The sequence below is a fragment of the Anas acuta genome, chromosome 6 (assembly GCF_963932015.1).
Source record: "Anas acuta chromosome 6, bAnaAcu1.1, whole genome shotgun sequence".
Classification (NCBI taxonomy): domain Eukaryota; kingdom Metazoa; phylum Chordata; class Aves; order Anseriformes; family Anatidae; genus Anas; species Anas acuta.
The window spans coordinates 11,349,016-11,364,272 of NC_088984.1; the positions used below are offsets into that span (position 1 = coordinate 11,349,016).

The 15,257-nt window shown below is 40.7% G+C and overlaps 1 protein-coding gene across 6 annotated transcripts in view; it reads left to right on the forward strand.

The window, feature by feature from the left end:
* The window catches only part of THSD7B (thrombospondin type 1 domain containing 7B), a 321,145-nt gene that overhangs the window by 282,321 nt on the left and 23,567 nt on the right, over positions 1-15,257 (forward strand). For all 6 annotated transcript variants that reach the window (XM_068687381.1, XM_068687382.1, XM_068687384.1 and 3 more), the window contains exons 17-18: positions 5,310-5,443; positions 6,158-6,311. In XM_068687381.1, coding sequence (XP_068543482.1) covers positions 5,310-5,443; positions 6,158-6,311 — 288 coding nt within the window. The remainder of the gene's footprint in view (positions 1-5,309; positions 5,444-6,157; positions 6,312-15,257) is intronic.

Genomic DNA, 15,257 nt, shown 5'->3' on the forward strand with positions numbered 1-15,257 from the left:
TTTCCTAATTTGTCCTCTTTCCTTTTTCCTCATTTCACAGCCAGAATTTTGCACTGCTTCTTTTTTTCTGATGGCTCCATCCTGAAATGTCTTTATCTGAACTGTTCAGTATCTGATTTTAAGCTGAGATGTCATCCAGTTAGTGCGAGAAATAGGGCATTTCCAGCTACAGTCCCCTGCTCCTTGAGGGCTCCCACTCCAGCCTCTAATAAATCACTTAATTCTTCACCCTCAGCTTTCTCATGTGTAAATTCGGATTAAAGTGGAGCTGTTTTGAGGATTGGGTTATAAATAGATAATCAAGAGCAAGGGAAACTTCAGAGTATTCATAATTGTTTTTTACCCTTCCTACTCGCTGAAAACCTATCACTTTTTGGCAGTGTTTTTGAAGGCTGTCACCGTGGCCAGTCACTTAGAGTAATGTTGAGGTGTCTCGTACTGTAGGGGCTTCCAAACTGCCTGCAGGGCAGAGCCTGGGAGTGGATATTTCTTTCTGTCTATGAGGAGTTATTGCCCTGACTCACAATACATATTTTGTACTTAAACATTAGAATAAAATCGATCCCATCCTTTTGTCAGCTACAAAGTTTTCGCCAGTTCTAGTTTTTCATTAAACTTGGTTCAACTCCAGTGAGGGCTTTTTATAACCTTATGGCAGTTCTAATTGATTTCCTTTTTTCCTTACCACAAAGGAGGTCAAAAATACTAACCCCTTTGGTTTGTGTGTAAATGAAAACTGAGAGTGCCGAATTTATATCACAAACATTTTTGCATTTTATATAATCTGCTACAGGCATAAAGTTTCAGGGATTCTAGTCCTTTCTGAAGTCTTTTCACATGCTGATCTGTTCAGACTTTTCTGGTGTAAGTCATTCCCAAACCAAACCTTTTAACGTCAATGCCTATTTGCAGAGTCCAAATACCTAAGAAAAGTTTAGTCACTGCAACAGCTGCTTTGCAAAATCCAAATTGCTTAAAAACTACTTGTTAAATCAGTTGTAGTACTGATGAGCAGTTAACATATTTCTAATGATTGTGATCAATATATAAACCAGCATGAAATAAAATCAATTTTATTTTAAAGAGAACTATTTAATGTTGAAATTTTAATGAGGTCATTTCAGTGATGTAGCGTTTGTTAATGTGCAAGTACTCGTCCTTCCGACATACAGTTAATTAAGTAAAGCTCTTAAATGTGTGCTTAGACCTGCCAAATCAGACATGCACTTAAGTAATTAACAAAGTACATACTCCATTTTGAATTCAGTTTTAAAGAATCAAGTAAAATAAGTGTATTAATAGAAAATATCTGGTTTGGATTAAATGGAACATGAAGGCAATATTACAGCATTACCAAAAAAAAAAAATATATATATATATATATATATGCAATTAACGTATGGGTAGAATAGCAGCTATCCACCAAAAAAGAGATTTGGATGAAGTCGATGGAGGCAACATAGAAGTCAGATGTGCAGGTAATTGCAATGGATGGACATATCTGAAGCTTTATTTCCCACTGTGCTCCGGGTCCATTTGTGTCAGGCTTCTTGCAGGAGAAGTGCTGGCTGCAGTCCAGATTTTGGGAAGTCGTGGCCGTAAGTGGAGGAGGAAGCCATTTGCACATGGTGCTATCCCACTGCTGCTGCCTCTTGAAGTCTGAATATGTGGGAAATATACAAGTGGGTGTGCAAAAAGTATTAGAAGTGGGTAAAATTGCTGGCAAGTCTCACTAGGAGTGTTTTTAATATCTATGCTTGATTTATTTTTTATTTTTTTATTTTTTTACCTATAAGTGTCATTGTGAAAAAGGGAAAGTCAGCTCTTTTTCTACATGAGAATTTTTAGCACATACGTGGCTTTAGTGTTATTCACGTTGGTCTCCATAGCTCAAAAGTAGGTTGTTATTTCTTTGGTTCAGGCTGATTCAGTGTATTAAGTCTAATGTAACCTTGGTATAAGGGCAGTGCTGTGAAATGGACTTATGTTAGCAATGAATTTAGAACATTTTTATTAGAAATGAATAGCACAGAGGTTGTCCTCGGGGGTCTCAGGCAACTGCTACAGTGATCAGTTCGGTTGTTCTAATATAATAAGCAGATATTGACTTAAGTTGAGGCGAACACCAAGATTTACTGTCTTGAAAGCTAAAATATTGACTGAGGGAGAACCAGAGTCAATATTTACCTTGAGGGACAATAAATCTTGATGTTCACTGAAATATGGAGTCACTGTGATTTTTAGAAGTGTTGAACCTTGTTCTAGTTTAAGCTGCAGGTGCTCATCAGAAAAGCTACCTGAAGTATAGCTATGATTTTTTTCTAATGAATCACATCAGCTGGGCATTTGCTTCTTTTTGTCATCTGGAAGGTCAGCATTATTCCTGACCTGTAAGTAAATTAATAAATTAAAATGTGGTAGTGCATTCCTTGGTTGGATGGCTCACCCTGAATGCACTGTAAATACGTTGTTGCGGTAAGTTTGCCTAGGTTTGGAAAGGGTGAGCTGTAAGTGGATTATTTCCCCAGGAACTGTTGTTGTCTCTGTGTTTTGTGTCTTTTGGTTGTACAGAGCGGGGCAGCAAGAGGCTGCCACGCTGTGGAGCTTCCTGGGGTGAGCACATGGAGCAGGAGCTGCAGTGCTGGAGTTGGCTGTTGGGGTACCACCAAAGTGGTGTGTTTGTGTCCTGCTCTGCACGTACAGAGCAACACGTGTGTCACAGGACAGAGGCTGATGAGGTTTCACATGCAGTCATGCAGGCTTGACGTGCCTAGGCAGCAGAGTACAAATGCCCTCTTAACAGCTTTATTATCGCAACCCCGCCTGCTTTCAGAAGAGAGCGTTTGAGGTATCACATCAGTTGTATTTCTCTAACGGTGCATGGGGCCTTGCGTGGCATCCCATCCCTGCCCAAACCCTGCTGGTTTTTTTTATGCAGAAACATAACGCGCATGGGAAATACCACAGACTTTGAGCACCAAGCTGCAGTAGTGGTAAAGTCCTGGTGTTAGTGCTCTACTGCTGTCTGCAGGTGGGCCTACGTGGCTTTGGAGGGCTCTACGTGTTTGACAGATTTTAATGCCGAATGATGAGAGTTCACTGAGATGGAGGCAGAGGTGTCTGCTGCTGAGGGGGAAATCCCAGGCCGAGCAGTGTGGGCTGCCCCAACCCAACTGCCTTCAGCCTGAGCTCCTTTCACTCTCACAGTAATTACTGTGTGATAGCACACTGGTAGCAGCTGAGGCTTTACCCCTGTGGCACTGCCCAGGCAGACATTCCTCCCCAGGGCTGTGGGTGCCCTGTGCCTGCATCCAGCTCTTGGCACATCCAGCACTTTGCCTTCCCTTGCAACAAGGGCTCTGGTCACACTCTGCACATCTCCCACTGACATCTGTAGAAGGCAGTGGGTTTTGTCAGACAGTGCAGGCAGTTGTTTCCCCCTCCCGGTAGAGCAGGGGTGCTGATAAGACGGGTGCTGTCTCTACATCCAGCTGATGTGTGTTGCTGGGGAGTGAGCCTTCAATGTGTGCGGCTGTGTTCCCAGTGCCTGTGGGCTTGGCTGGGAGCACAGGTCCCAGGGCTGCACAGCGAGTTAGTGGCACTTGGGGTGCCTCTTGAAACTCAGCTTCAATATATGCTTCATATCATATGTGAATATATATATACCTGTATATTGTATAGTTAGGCCAGGTACCATTGCTTTGGCATTAGGAAATTATCAACCTGGACTGAATGTTGTGCACTGTAGTCTTTCACAGCCTTTTGTGCAGGCCCAGCAAAAGCTTGACATGTAAAAGCCCCCGTGGCCTGGTAGCCCCTGGTCACAGCTGCCCCGCTGCCCTCTGGGCTGGCTGCACCCTGGCAGCCCGTGCCTCTCGCCGAGCAGCGCTGCTGCCCTGGCGCCCTGCGCTCCACTCCCTCTCCTGTCTACCGAAAGCACGCAATGCTCTTGCTCACCTCTTCTTGCCTCCCGTCAGCCCTGACTGCTAGGTCCTTCTCTTTTCAGTTTTTCCTTTTTTTTTTTTTTTTTGTTCATCACTTTTCAGCTTTTCTTGCTTTATAGACCTCCAAAGACAGACCCACAGTTCATATTAGTTTCTGATGTTTTCCATTCCTGAGGGGTACTCTTTAGTGAAGTATCCTTTTTTTTCATTTGATAAGAAATTAATGTGCTGATGGGGCACTAGTTGTACTTTCAAGCTGGTTTCTAAATCTCCTTATCCTTTACGTCTAAAATATTGCAAGGTTTCTTTATTACTATGACCACAACATGAATAGTCATAATCTGCTATTTTAAAATGAAGCTATAAATTTCACCTGTGGCTGAATTTCTTTGTTTGAGGGGTGGGGTGGATTGATCTACAGTTATTTTAACAGTGAGACCTGAACTGCTCACAGCAGCAAGGCCAAGGGAATTTCAGCATGTGGAAGAAGAAATCTTCGGTGTGCTGTATTTTTTCAGGGCAACACACAGTGTGTTCGGACAAAGCAATAGAGAACGTTGTGTCTTCAAATCAGCTTCTGTGGACAAACTGGATTCAAAATAAATAACTTTTATTCGTTGCCATAGCAGAGCTGTTGACATGCTCATTTGTTTAAACCTAAAAATCTGCTAAAGTGCTATTTCTCAGTGTGCTGCTTCTAACAGCTTGAATGTCTGACATCTTTTAGAAATGTTTATCAATCTTTTGCCTTTTTTTTTTTTCCTTCTCTGTATTTGGCTGTATTTTTCTTTCTCCATAGATACCATAGTTCAGGTGAATGCACAGTCATGTTTGATTGGGAGATACGTTAGAGATAAGTCACTTGCAGGGAAAAAAGCATTTATGGTGTTTGTGTATGAAGATGAGATTTGTAGGAGGCATGAAATTTCGTTCTTTTACAGTAAATGACTTCCCAGGATATGCTAGAAGCAGAGGTAAATGAGTGCTGATTTTAAACTTGTACCTTCTGAAACATGAAAAGATGCAGCGCATATGGTCCTGGTGAATGACATGATAGATTATAGCAAGAGCAGTCTGAGCAAATGAAATTGTAATGGAATTCCTGCTCTGGCTTTAGAGAATAACTGTTATTTATCCTGTGTTCTAAGATGCTGCATGCATACTACTGTTTATTATGTACTTAGAAAACCCTTGGCAAGTCAATAATGAATAAACGAACTTAAAGATATGACAACACTTGTGGCATAAGGAGCATAAGCCAGGATGTTTTTCAGCGTACTCTTTTGTGGTTTTGGCTGACGTGTTTCTGCAGAGATGCTAACCCAGATAGTTCAAATGAATAGTTTTGATTCTTTTTCCTGGCAGGTGTACGAGGCAGTCCCATGCTACACTGAGTGCAATCAGTATTCCTGGGTAGTCGAACCGTGGTCTCCATGCAAAATCAACAGTGAACAAAATTCCCTCCACTGTGGAGAAGGAATACAAACGAGGAAAGTCAGGTGCGTGAAGACAAAAGCACGACTGTAAATTAAAAAGAGCTCCAACATTCTCGCATAAAGCTGAAATAACTGGCTAAGTGAATACGCTGTGGAGTCCAAAGGATTTCAAATGAAAAGAAACGTGTTTCTGTGTGATGGTTTACAGGAAGAGCATCTCTGATGTGCAGCCTGGTGTTGTGATTGAGACTTCTTTCAGGAAGAAGGCCTGATGTTTAAATTAGGATTCTTTAACCTAGGTGCCATAGAGATATAACAACCCCCTGAGCTGCAAAGCCTCCATATTCTGCTTTGCTAATGTTTTCCCCAAGTAATGGCACTGCATTCGCTGAAGTGGTGTTCATTATCAGGAAGTGTTCATTCCCTAGGCATGGGGGAGTAATGAGGATGTTACTAGTGGGAACACACAGGTTTGTTCTTGCTGATTGTCATTTTCTCTTCATTCATCTGTCATATAATCAAAGTTAAAAGCCCCTGTATGAGGCTGGAAATGTTTACTCAAAGTATTTATTGAAATCTGTGAGTAACAAAAGCCTGTCATGTCTGTAGCTGTTTCAGTTGGCATCGTTAATGCCATTAATGCCACGTTTTGACCAGCCATATTTCACATAGCTTTGTGTTACATCCAGTGTCCTACTGGAGTCACTCTGACCTGCTGATATCCATCACTGTAATAAGCTGATGATCCTCTCATGAAAATTTCTGTTTTCTGTGTAGGTGTGTAAGTACTGCTGAGGACCACAGAGGGGAGACGGTACCCAACACACTGTGCAATCAGGCTGAAATCCCGGATGAAGTTCAGAAGTGCAGCTTGTACTGCCCCAGTGAGTGTGCAGTGTCTGACTGGGGACAGTGGAGCACGTGTCCGCAGGTAGGCTTACCTGGCTGTGGTTCCATGGGCGATGTTCCTCACTCATCTTTCTCTGTCCTTCAATCACTCTGTGAGAAAATTTTCTAACAACAACGTAAATGATTTTCCAAGGGAAGTCAGGCCTAATGGACCCTACAGCCAATCTGGAGATTTTTGCATTTCTACAGAGACTGGGCGATAGAAAATCAGTTAGTAAAACACACAGAGGTATTACTGTGACAGTTCAACCCATCCTTCAACATGGTCTGCAGACAGGGACCCAAACCAGTACAGCAGGTGAGGGGTTCAGCACTGCAGTTGCACTTAAGGGCTGTCTGTGTCAGGAAATAGTCTCAGGGAAGTGCTGTTGGGGTGATGCACATCTCCCACAGTGGCGGCACTCCTCTGGACAGGTCTTGGGCCAGAGGGAACGACAGCTTTCTCTTCTCAAAAAGACAGTATTTCTCTCCAGCATCTCCTCCTCCTAAAACCCTGAGGGAAAATTTGAGGCAACAGCAACAGAAGGGCATGGCAGCAAGATGACTGAATAATTTGTCCTGTCACCAAATACTTGAAACTTTGTGAATTATGCAGGGACTCAAGCAACTGCCAAATGTTCTCAGTTTTTCTAAGTGTGCAAGATGGAAAGGACCTGCAAATTCTGTCTTGTGAAAACACTCTGGCCTCAAGGCATGTAGTTGGAAACCTATTGTTTCTCTCTGATCAGTGTTGAGTAGGTGCCAGGTTTAATCTAAGGGCTTTTGTAACAGACTTGGTTGATGTATTTAAGTGACAAACATATATTCATTGCCCCTATGTTAACAGGGCCATTATCAAAAGTCTTAGTGGTTATTGGACAGGGATTTATACTACTGCTGACACAGGTAATTTCCTTCCATAATATTTTGTGTAGCCTATCAATATAGTCAGTAAGAATATGTCAAATAAAATCTTGTGTTTCATTTCCTGTATTTACCTCCTCCTGAGCAGCATAGCTTTGATGAAGTACAATGCTCTTGTAACCAATACGGATGCTTGGATACCTTTCAAAGTCCCACTGCGGTTGGGCTGTTTCCTTGTCATTAACTTGTTTCCAGAAACAGATTTTCTTCATTTCAGTATGCAGTAAACTAATGCAGAGATCCTCAAGGCCAGTGGGTATTTTTCAGATGCCTTATTGGCAGTCAGTTGGTCATGAAGGACTGTTGTAAACATCCTAGTATCCTTAAGACACGGTGCTTTTTTTCCTGAAGACTCCTTTTCAGCAATGGTGAGGTCTCTGCAGCCCACAGAAGCACAAAAGGGATGACCAGAGCTTGTGGGCTGCGCTCCATCAGGCATCACAGCTCTTGGCAGTTGCAGGGACAAGTGCCACAGTCCCTGTGTCTCCTTGTACCTCCTTTTGCCATGGTGGATGTTAATTCATAAATGTGAGGGTGTCTGCATGCCAATGCAATTAACTGAACAATATGCTTTCACAAGCTGTTCTGCAGTGCTTTGTTGTGAAACTGAGACGACTGTGTGTGGATGGAGCATGTGTTTAAATAGTGCTGTCCAGATACGAAACAATAAACAGCTTGAAGTTTTATGGACAAATAAAACCCTCCCTTTGAAGAGTTTACAGCAGTGCTGTCTCACTTTTATAGCTACACAGGCTGTTTGTGTTCCTTTGATTTTAAAAGAGAACCACACAGCATAGTCCCTCCCAGGCTGCAGATGCTTAACAACTCCAAGGCAAGCAAGGGTTTTGCTGTATGCAGAATGACCAAACCATGGCAGTGGTATATGTTCATTCTGTGCATCGATACCAGTGTGTTGGAGTAGAGACAGAGTATAATGTGTCCAGGAGTGAGGCATAGCCAGCACCAAGATGACTGAAGCATCCTTCAGCCTCCTGAGTAGCCACAGGGAAAGGCAGTTTTGGAAAATGGCCACGAACAGGTGGACACAATCAATACTAGAGTTACAAAAGCAATGGAGTCTGTGGAGGTTCTAGTTTCATCTTTAAGGAAAAGTTACATGTTCTCAGTTGAATAGCTCCACTGACTTTAACGGAGAGCTTGCACCTGGACCTTGCCTGGAGACCCTACATATTGACACAAAAATATAAGAGCTTTTTGCATCTGGAGCTGAATCTCTTGTTAAGTCTTTTGGTCAGACCTGTTCTGCCTCCAACCTGCATCATCTCTTCTCATGGAGTCCCAAAAAACACATCAGTAAATTGGCATACATAGAACCTCTAGCTCATTAGGGCTGCCTGTTTAATTTTTGAGGGAACAATGCTCTGTAGTTGATAAACTCCTGCATGGATTCTGGTTCATCCCAAGCTGGAAGCAAACGCCTGTCTTCAGAAGACGTATAAAGCACTTTTTGTATATTCACTGAAAATACATTTCCTAAGTATGGCTCCTTTTTCTTCCCCAAGTAACCTGAAACTTTTGCAGGATCACATCATATCAAAATGAAAAGGACAAACCATACATCCTTTTTGCTCTTTTTCAAGCACATTTACATTTCATATCAAAATAGTTGGCATTCCTTTAGTCGTAGCACTCTTGTGAGGCAGCTGCCAAAGAGCATCCTGGGAAATCCTCCTGTATCTCTGGCCATGTTTGGCTTACTGGAGATAAAGAGGATTTATGAAACTTGACAAATTCTAGTTTGTAAAAAATGAGCAACTCCAATTTCAGCATCATCTTTGACTGAGTATCTCTTTGATTCAAGATATTTACCTAAGATTTTGGCCATGGGAGAATTCTTTTCCAGTCACTTCGGTGCTTTGCTCCAATTTTATAGTGTTGATAATAAATTCATCCTGATAGCAGAATAACTAAGTCTTATCAACTGAATATAAAAAGGCCTTTTAGATTAGCCAGTTTACCCTTTTTGTCAATATGTCATTGTACTCTGGATACTTCCTAGGGTATTACTTTATTACTAGTGTTTTATCTTGTAGCAATACTCTTCCCATGTGGATTTTCCACTTTTAGGATAGTAAATGATCTTGAATCATGTTGAAATCAATGAGTCATAAAGGTGTCGACTGCTTTGTCAATAGGAAGTATTTGCTTCAATACTTCTACAAAAACATGCAACATCTATTGTATTTCTTTTACATTTTTGGCTCCTTTTGCTTTGAATATTGGTGTTAGTGGGGCCTTCTTTTGTACTTTAAGATACTAACAAAATTCTTTTATGTGTATTTTCCAATTGAATTGCAATTTTTGCAACTTGATTATACTGCTGTTTTACACTGCTACACAAAGATAAATTTTAATATCTCCTCCAACAGCACTTTGCTGTGACCCAGAAATGCAGCTGTCTGAAATGTAATACCTTGAGGTTACATTTGAGGTTCTGTCTCTTTACTGGATTCAAGAAACTCATAATTACTGATTTAAAGCTTTCCTATTACTCTTGTATTCTCTATTGTAAGAATTAAATTCAGAATGATTTTCTCTCTGATTGAAGACTATTTTTTGGTTCATAAAGTTTTCTTCTTTGTCGCTAAGTAACATTCATGTAACTTAAATACCAAGCTTTAAAGGCATTTAAAATAGCAGTTTGAAGCTTGCTAGTTAGTTAGAAAAAAAATCATGAGCAAATTGGATTGACTTGCATTTTGCTTCAGAGATTTCGTATTCGTTCCAGCTACAATAGCGTGTTCAGCCAGACATCATCACTTGATTGCTCAAAGACCCAGCTAAACAATCTGGAAACTGAAATCCTATCATCTCTGTTAAATATTCAGCGATCGAATAACATGCACTACCTGCAGTGTCTTGACTTTGTATTCATCTGACTTGGAAATGTAATTAATTGACTTCAATTGAATTCATCAAAGCATTCTTAAAATGAGTTAATATGCGAGTTGTGCTACAAGTCCCTGAAATAATTACCTCCTCATTTTTATTTTTTTTTTGTTAGCTGTTTGCTACTACGTGGATAGCAGTCACAGCCCCACTATCAGATCAGAGTGGCCTTCTTGTTTGCCTCAGCTGTTGGCATTTCTAGCAGCTAATTCTAAGAGGTCTGAAATTAGTTAATTATAGGAGGTTACATGTCAAGCAAGTGAGAACAGCTGTCTCTATTTCAGTGAGCATTTTCCTCATGGATCAATAGCTATGTACAGTGCTCAGGACTTGTAGCAACTGATTTATTATTCTCTTGAATCTATGGTGTGTGTGTGTGTAGTATTCAGATAACTGCTCATACTAAAAGTGGTACCAGGCAGTACAGCTGACTCACAGGTGTAGTGACTTTGGTCTTAGGTGTGCATCTGAGTCATAATGCTTTGGAAATGCTTTCCCTCTGAGCCAACTGTAAAATAGATTTACGACTCATTTGTAAACTCTGTGGCTTATTGCAAGCATTACTGACGTCTACAGAATCACTCAGGAGGTATCAGCTGTAAATTTAGCAGAGGACCTGTAGCATGCAGGTTGGACTGAAGAATGAACCTTGCATAGAGTTGAATTTCTAGACCAAGGAATAATTCATTCAGGTGAAGAATAAGAATTATGCCAGTCCAAGGCTTTCCTGGAAGAACGTATGCTGCTCCTTATGCCTAGTTGTGACTTAATTTTTTTGGATGACCTTATAAAAAAGTTATCAACTGATGTGTTTTTTTCTTAGTTCATTGTTTTATTTTATTCATCTTTAACAATAATTAAAGAAACTATAGTTATATAGGGATTTAGAACTTAGATGCATCTCAAAAAAAAAAGCTACGCAGATGCATTTTAATTTCAAAAGACTGCTCATGTTATTGTAAATGGCTTGTTAAATTGTTCTGAAATATCCACATCTGCATGAACAATATAATGGTTCACTGCAATGTTAAAAATAGTCAAACCGTGTTGCTGCCAACGCATTTACCTTAGTTTGAGGTTACATGTTTCATTATGAATAGCCTGTTAAATATAATGTGGCCAGCTATTTATAGTGCAGTATGCATTATACAAGCTGTTCAATAAATTAAACAGCTTAAAGGGCTTTCTACTGGGTTACAACCTTTGTGCTATACAACTATGATGCATGTGAAAGCCTGGATCAATGGACAGCTTTTTAAATCTATCACAAAGAAGGTCTGATAGTATATATTGATATGTAATATGTTAACAACCCTTACTTAGAACTTAACATTCATAACTTTACAGTTTTATTCTTTTTAATGTCCTTCTCTTCTGGAATAAACTTTATGTGCTTTGTCTGTTCTATTATTGCCTGGGCCAAAGTCTGGGAATGTTCTTTGTGTGTGTTTATATCCCTCACTTTTAATATTAGCTTAGAATAGTGGCAACTGGTCATGGTAGAAAAATGTGTCTTGCTAAAAGAAATATTAAAAATGCAGTAGTTATTGTGCCAGTTCCTCCACAGAGTGAAGAAGATGGCTTTTATAATTTCTGAAGTGAGTGGTCCTTTAGCAGAGATGCCAATTCATTCCTCCCTTAATGTGGTATGTACCTCCTGTTGCCTCAGAATACTTTGTTTCTGTTGTCGTTTATATAATCTGGTCTACAGATCCTTGGCTTTAACTCAACTTTTTCACACTTCATAGAAAAGAACGCCACAAATGTCTGGGACAGTCTTTTCATACGTGTAGAGAAACTTTGTGTATGATGTCCTTATGCTGCAGGATATTAATGAGTGGCCTGAGTTATGTGCCTGTTATTACTTCCATCCAGAAATTAATTTTATTCATACCACTGATATCAAAGGAAGTACTGTCCTGAATCACACACTCCATTGCTTATAGTGAAGGAAGAATCTAGACTAAATCCAACAAACAACATAGTCTGTGAAGTTTAAGTCCCAGATTTGGTTGGTGCCTGACCTTAAAATTGTCCAGGTCTCTGACCTTCTACTTCCATGAGTCACAGCTATGTCATTTTCTTGTTTTCTCTCATATTTATGGCCAGTTAGCACCCGTATTCATCCTCCTTGTTTGATTCAGAAATCTATAATCTATGTATAGCCTGGGCAGTGTAGGAAGTAGGTTTCAGTTATGCTGAATAGAGGCAGAAATTAGACAAAGGTTTTCCTTCTGCCATGCAGATATCAAACTCTCCTAATCCCCAGGCAGAAGCAAGACTGAGCTGTCTTTCTGGTAGTACCAACCCCTGGCAGAGCAGAGCCTTGGTTTCCTGGGAAGATCAGGCATATGTTTGTTCTGGAGACACCTCCTTGCAGTTTGCTGGAGGTGCCTCCAGAGCCAAGATGTAGCCTTTTACACTCAAGCTAGAGGCAGAATCTGAACCCACCTTCTTTTCCTGTTTACTGTACCTGAGCTGCGTGCAAGGGTTGCTCTATCCAGACCCCAGCACAAATCATCAACCTCTGCAAATACGTGATACGGAGAGCTTCAGCAGCTGCCTGGGCTTCTGCACTGAGCTCAGTTCAACTATCTCCTGGCTTGGACGCCGTCTAAATCTATCTTAATAAATCATTTCAATCTAAGTCTGTCACCTTGACTTTCAGTGTCTGGGCAAGAAGATTTCCTATGATGCCCAATTTAAGCCCATTGTTACATGCTAAATTCTCCAACTGTGGAACCTAGTTACAGGATTTATAACCACAGGCATAAAAATAAATAGCGTGACTGTAAGGAGATGATCTCAGAAATACAAGTCAAAATTAAATTCCCACTATTTTATGCTTCTATTGTGTGTACTTGCCTGTCTCTGAACAGTGGTGGTGGCTGCACCTTTTCCTCTTTTCTTGTGTTTCTGCTATAGAAGCAGTATTGTTTGATGCTGAGCACAAACTATTTGCTTACAAGAAGGAATGGCCGACTTAATGTAAAAATAATGATAAAAAGCTTAATCTATGATCAGTGAAAGTAGTATTTATTAGTGGAACAGCAGGAAGTAAAATAATGTCTGTGAAAGTATAGCATTTACTTAATTGAAAGAGAGGAGTCGGAAATGAAGATACTCAGTAAAGGATTGCTGAATCACAGTGTTTTTTATTTATTAACAAAATATGTAAATTTATATATGCTTGTGATAAGGAGCATTCATTCCTAGTGGGGTAGAGCAGATCCAGTCTTGAAGTATACATCTGAATCACAGAATGGTTTGGGTTGGAGTGGACCTTAAAGACCACCGCGTTCCAACCCCCTGCCATGGGCAGGGACACCTCCCACCAGACCAGGTTGCCCAAAGCCCCATCCAGCCTGGCCTTGAACACTTCCTGTTCATGTCAAGCTTTCCACCAACCACCACCCCAGGCCCTTCTCCTCAGGGCTGCTCTCATTCCATTCTCTGCCCAGCCTGTATTTGTGCTTAGGATTGCCCCAGCCCAGATGCAGGACCTCGCACCTGGCCTTGTTGAACCTCATGAGGTTGCACAGGCCCAGCTCTCTGCCTGCCCAGGTCCCTCTGGATGCCATCCCTTCCCTCCACTGTGTCAACTGCACCACACAGCTCGGTGTCATCAGCAAACCTGCCGAGAGTGCACTCAATTTCACTATCCGTGTCACCAACAAAGATGTAAAACAGTGCCAGTCCCAAAACCAACTCCTGAGGAACAACACTCATCACTGAAAGGGCACCTTTACTATTTCATATGGAAGAGTATTGTTGAAGAGTCGAGTTGTCTGTCATTTTCTTCATTTGTAAGAATACTCAGAATCAACCCTTTCTGTAGTCTTGCCCAGATCTTAATTAATTCTGTGATAATTGTTTACTTAAATTACTCAAATCACTTTACTCTGTTTTGCTGCCTTTTCTATAATATTACTGGCAATATTGTTCCTGTCCTACCTCCTAAAAATGTAATGTGCAGTCAGTGGTGATTGTTTTTTCTCTTTTATCTTTTTGTCTTTTATTTTTTAAGATCCAAATTCAGGACTAGATGCATGCTGCTGCTAGTGATGGCAGTGGTGACATATCTTCTTCCTGCTATGCAGCTGACACGCTTCTCTTCTTTATTTCTTGTTAATACTCACTGGAAATAATCTCTCTTCTTCAATTTTCACTGTTCACAACACGTAACTATTTCGCATCTCCTCCCTTATTCTTTGCCATGCAGTAAATATTTAATTTTTCCAGCCTGGGATTTTTGTGGGGTCCTGCAGGACTTGTGCACCCAAGCCCATTGGGATTCCATGGTGGCTGGATACTCAGCTCCCTCTTGCTCCTTTGAAAATTCCAGCTTTCATCTTTTCCTTTGCAAGTCCCTCCCTCCTGCTGCTTATTCAGTTCCATAAATATTTGGTTCAATTTTTTACATAGTTAACTTGAAAGAGTAAGGCCAGAAAATCAATTATAAAACTAAATTGACTTCTCAATTGACGTAAAGGCAAATTCAACAAATAATATTACAGGATATTAGTTACAGTTTGCAGACTTTGAGTTTTTGCATGTTTCCCATGTCCTCAGCTTGATTAAATGAACACTTTTCCTACAGAGATTCTTTATTATTCAAAACAGGTAAAAGTGGGTAGCTTATCGTATCAGCCCTGGCTTCTGAACAAGGTGGCTCATCAGCGCGGTGAGAATGCCAGCTTCAGAGCTGCAGTAAACTCCGTGTTTGTTTGGATCCTGGCAAACACAAGATATACTTCGACCTGTTGGAGTCAGGGCTGCTTCACTGTCAAAGGACATCTGAGAGGGAAAATTGTCTGGCTAACCAGTACATCTCGGTGGCTGTGTGACTGTTTGCACCACGCAGTGCAGTGCTGCATCAGTGCCCTGTAACCACACAGAACAGGATGCAGCCTAGACAGGGGGAAAATACTTTTTTATTAAAGGCAGTTATTTATCTATAAATTATGCATAATTTCTGTCTACAGGTTCTTATTTTGAAAGGAAGCAAAGGCAGGTATTTTGGAACTGGCACAAATTTAACTTCTTTCACAATGTTCATTGATTTTTTTTTTCCCTTTGGTAACATACTGCAGAAAAACATTAATTAGGAGTAGCTACTGAGATACCTTCTTTGATTTTTTTTTTTTCAATTGGC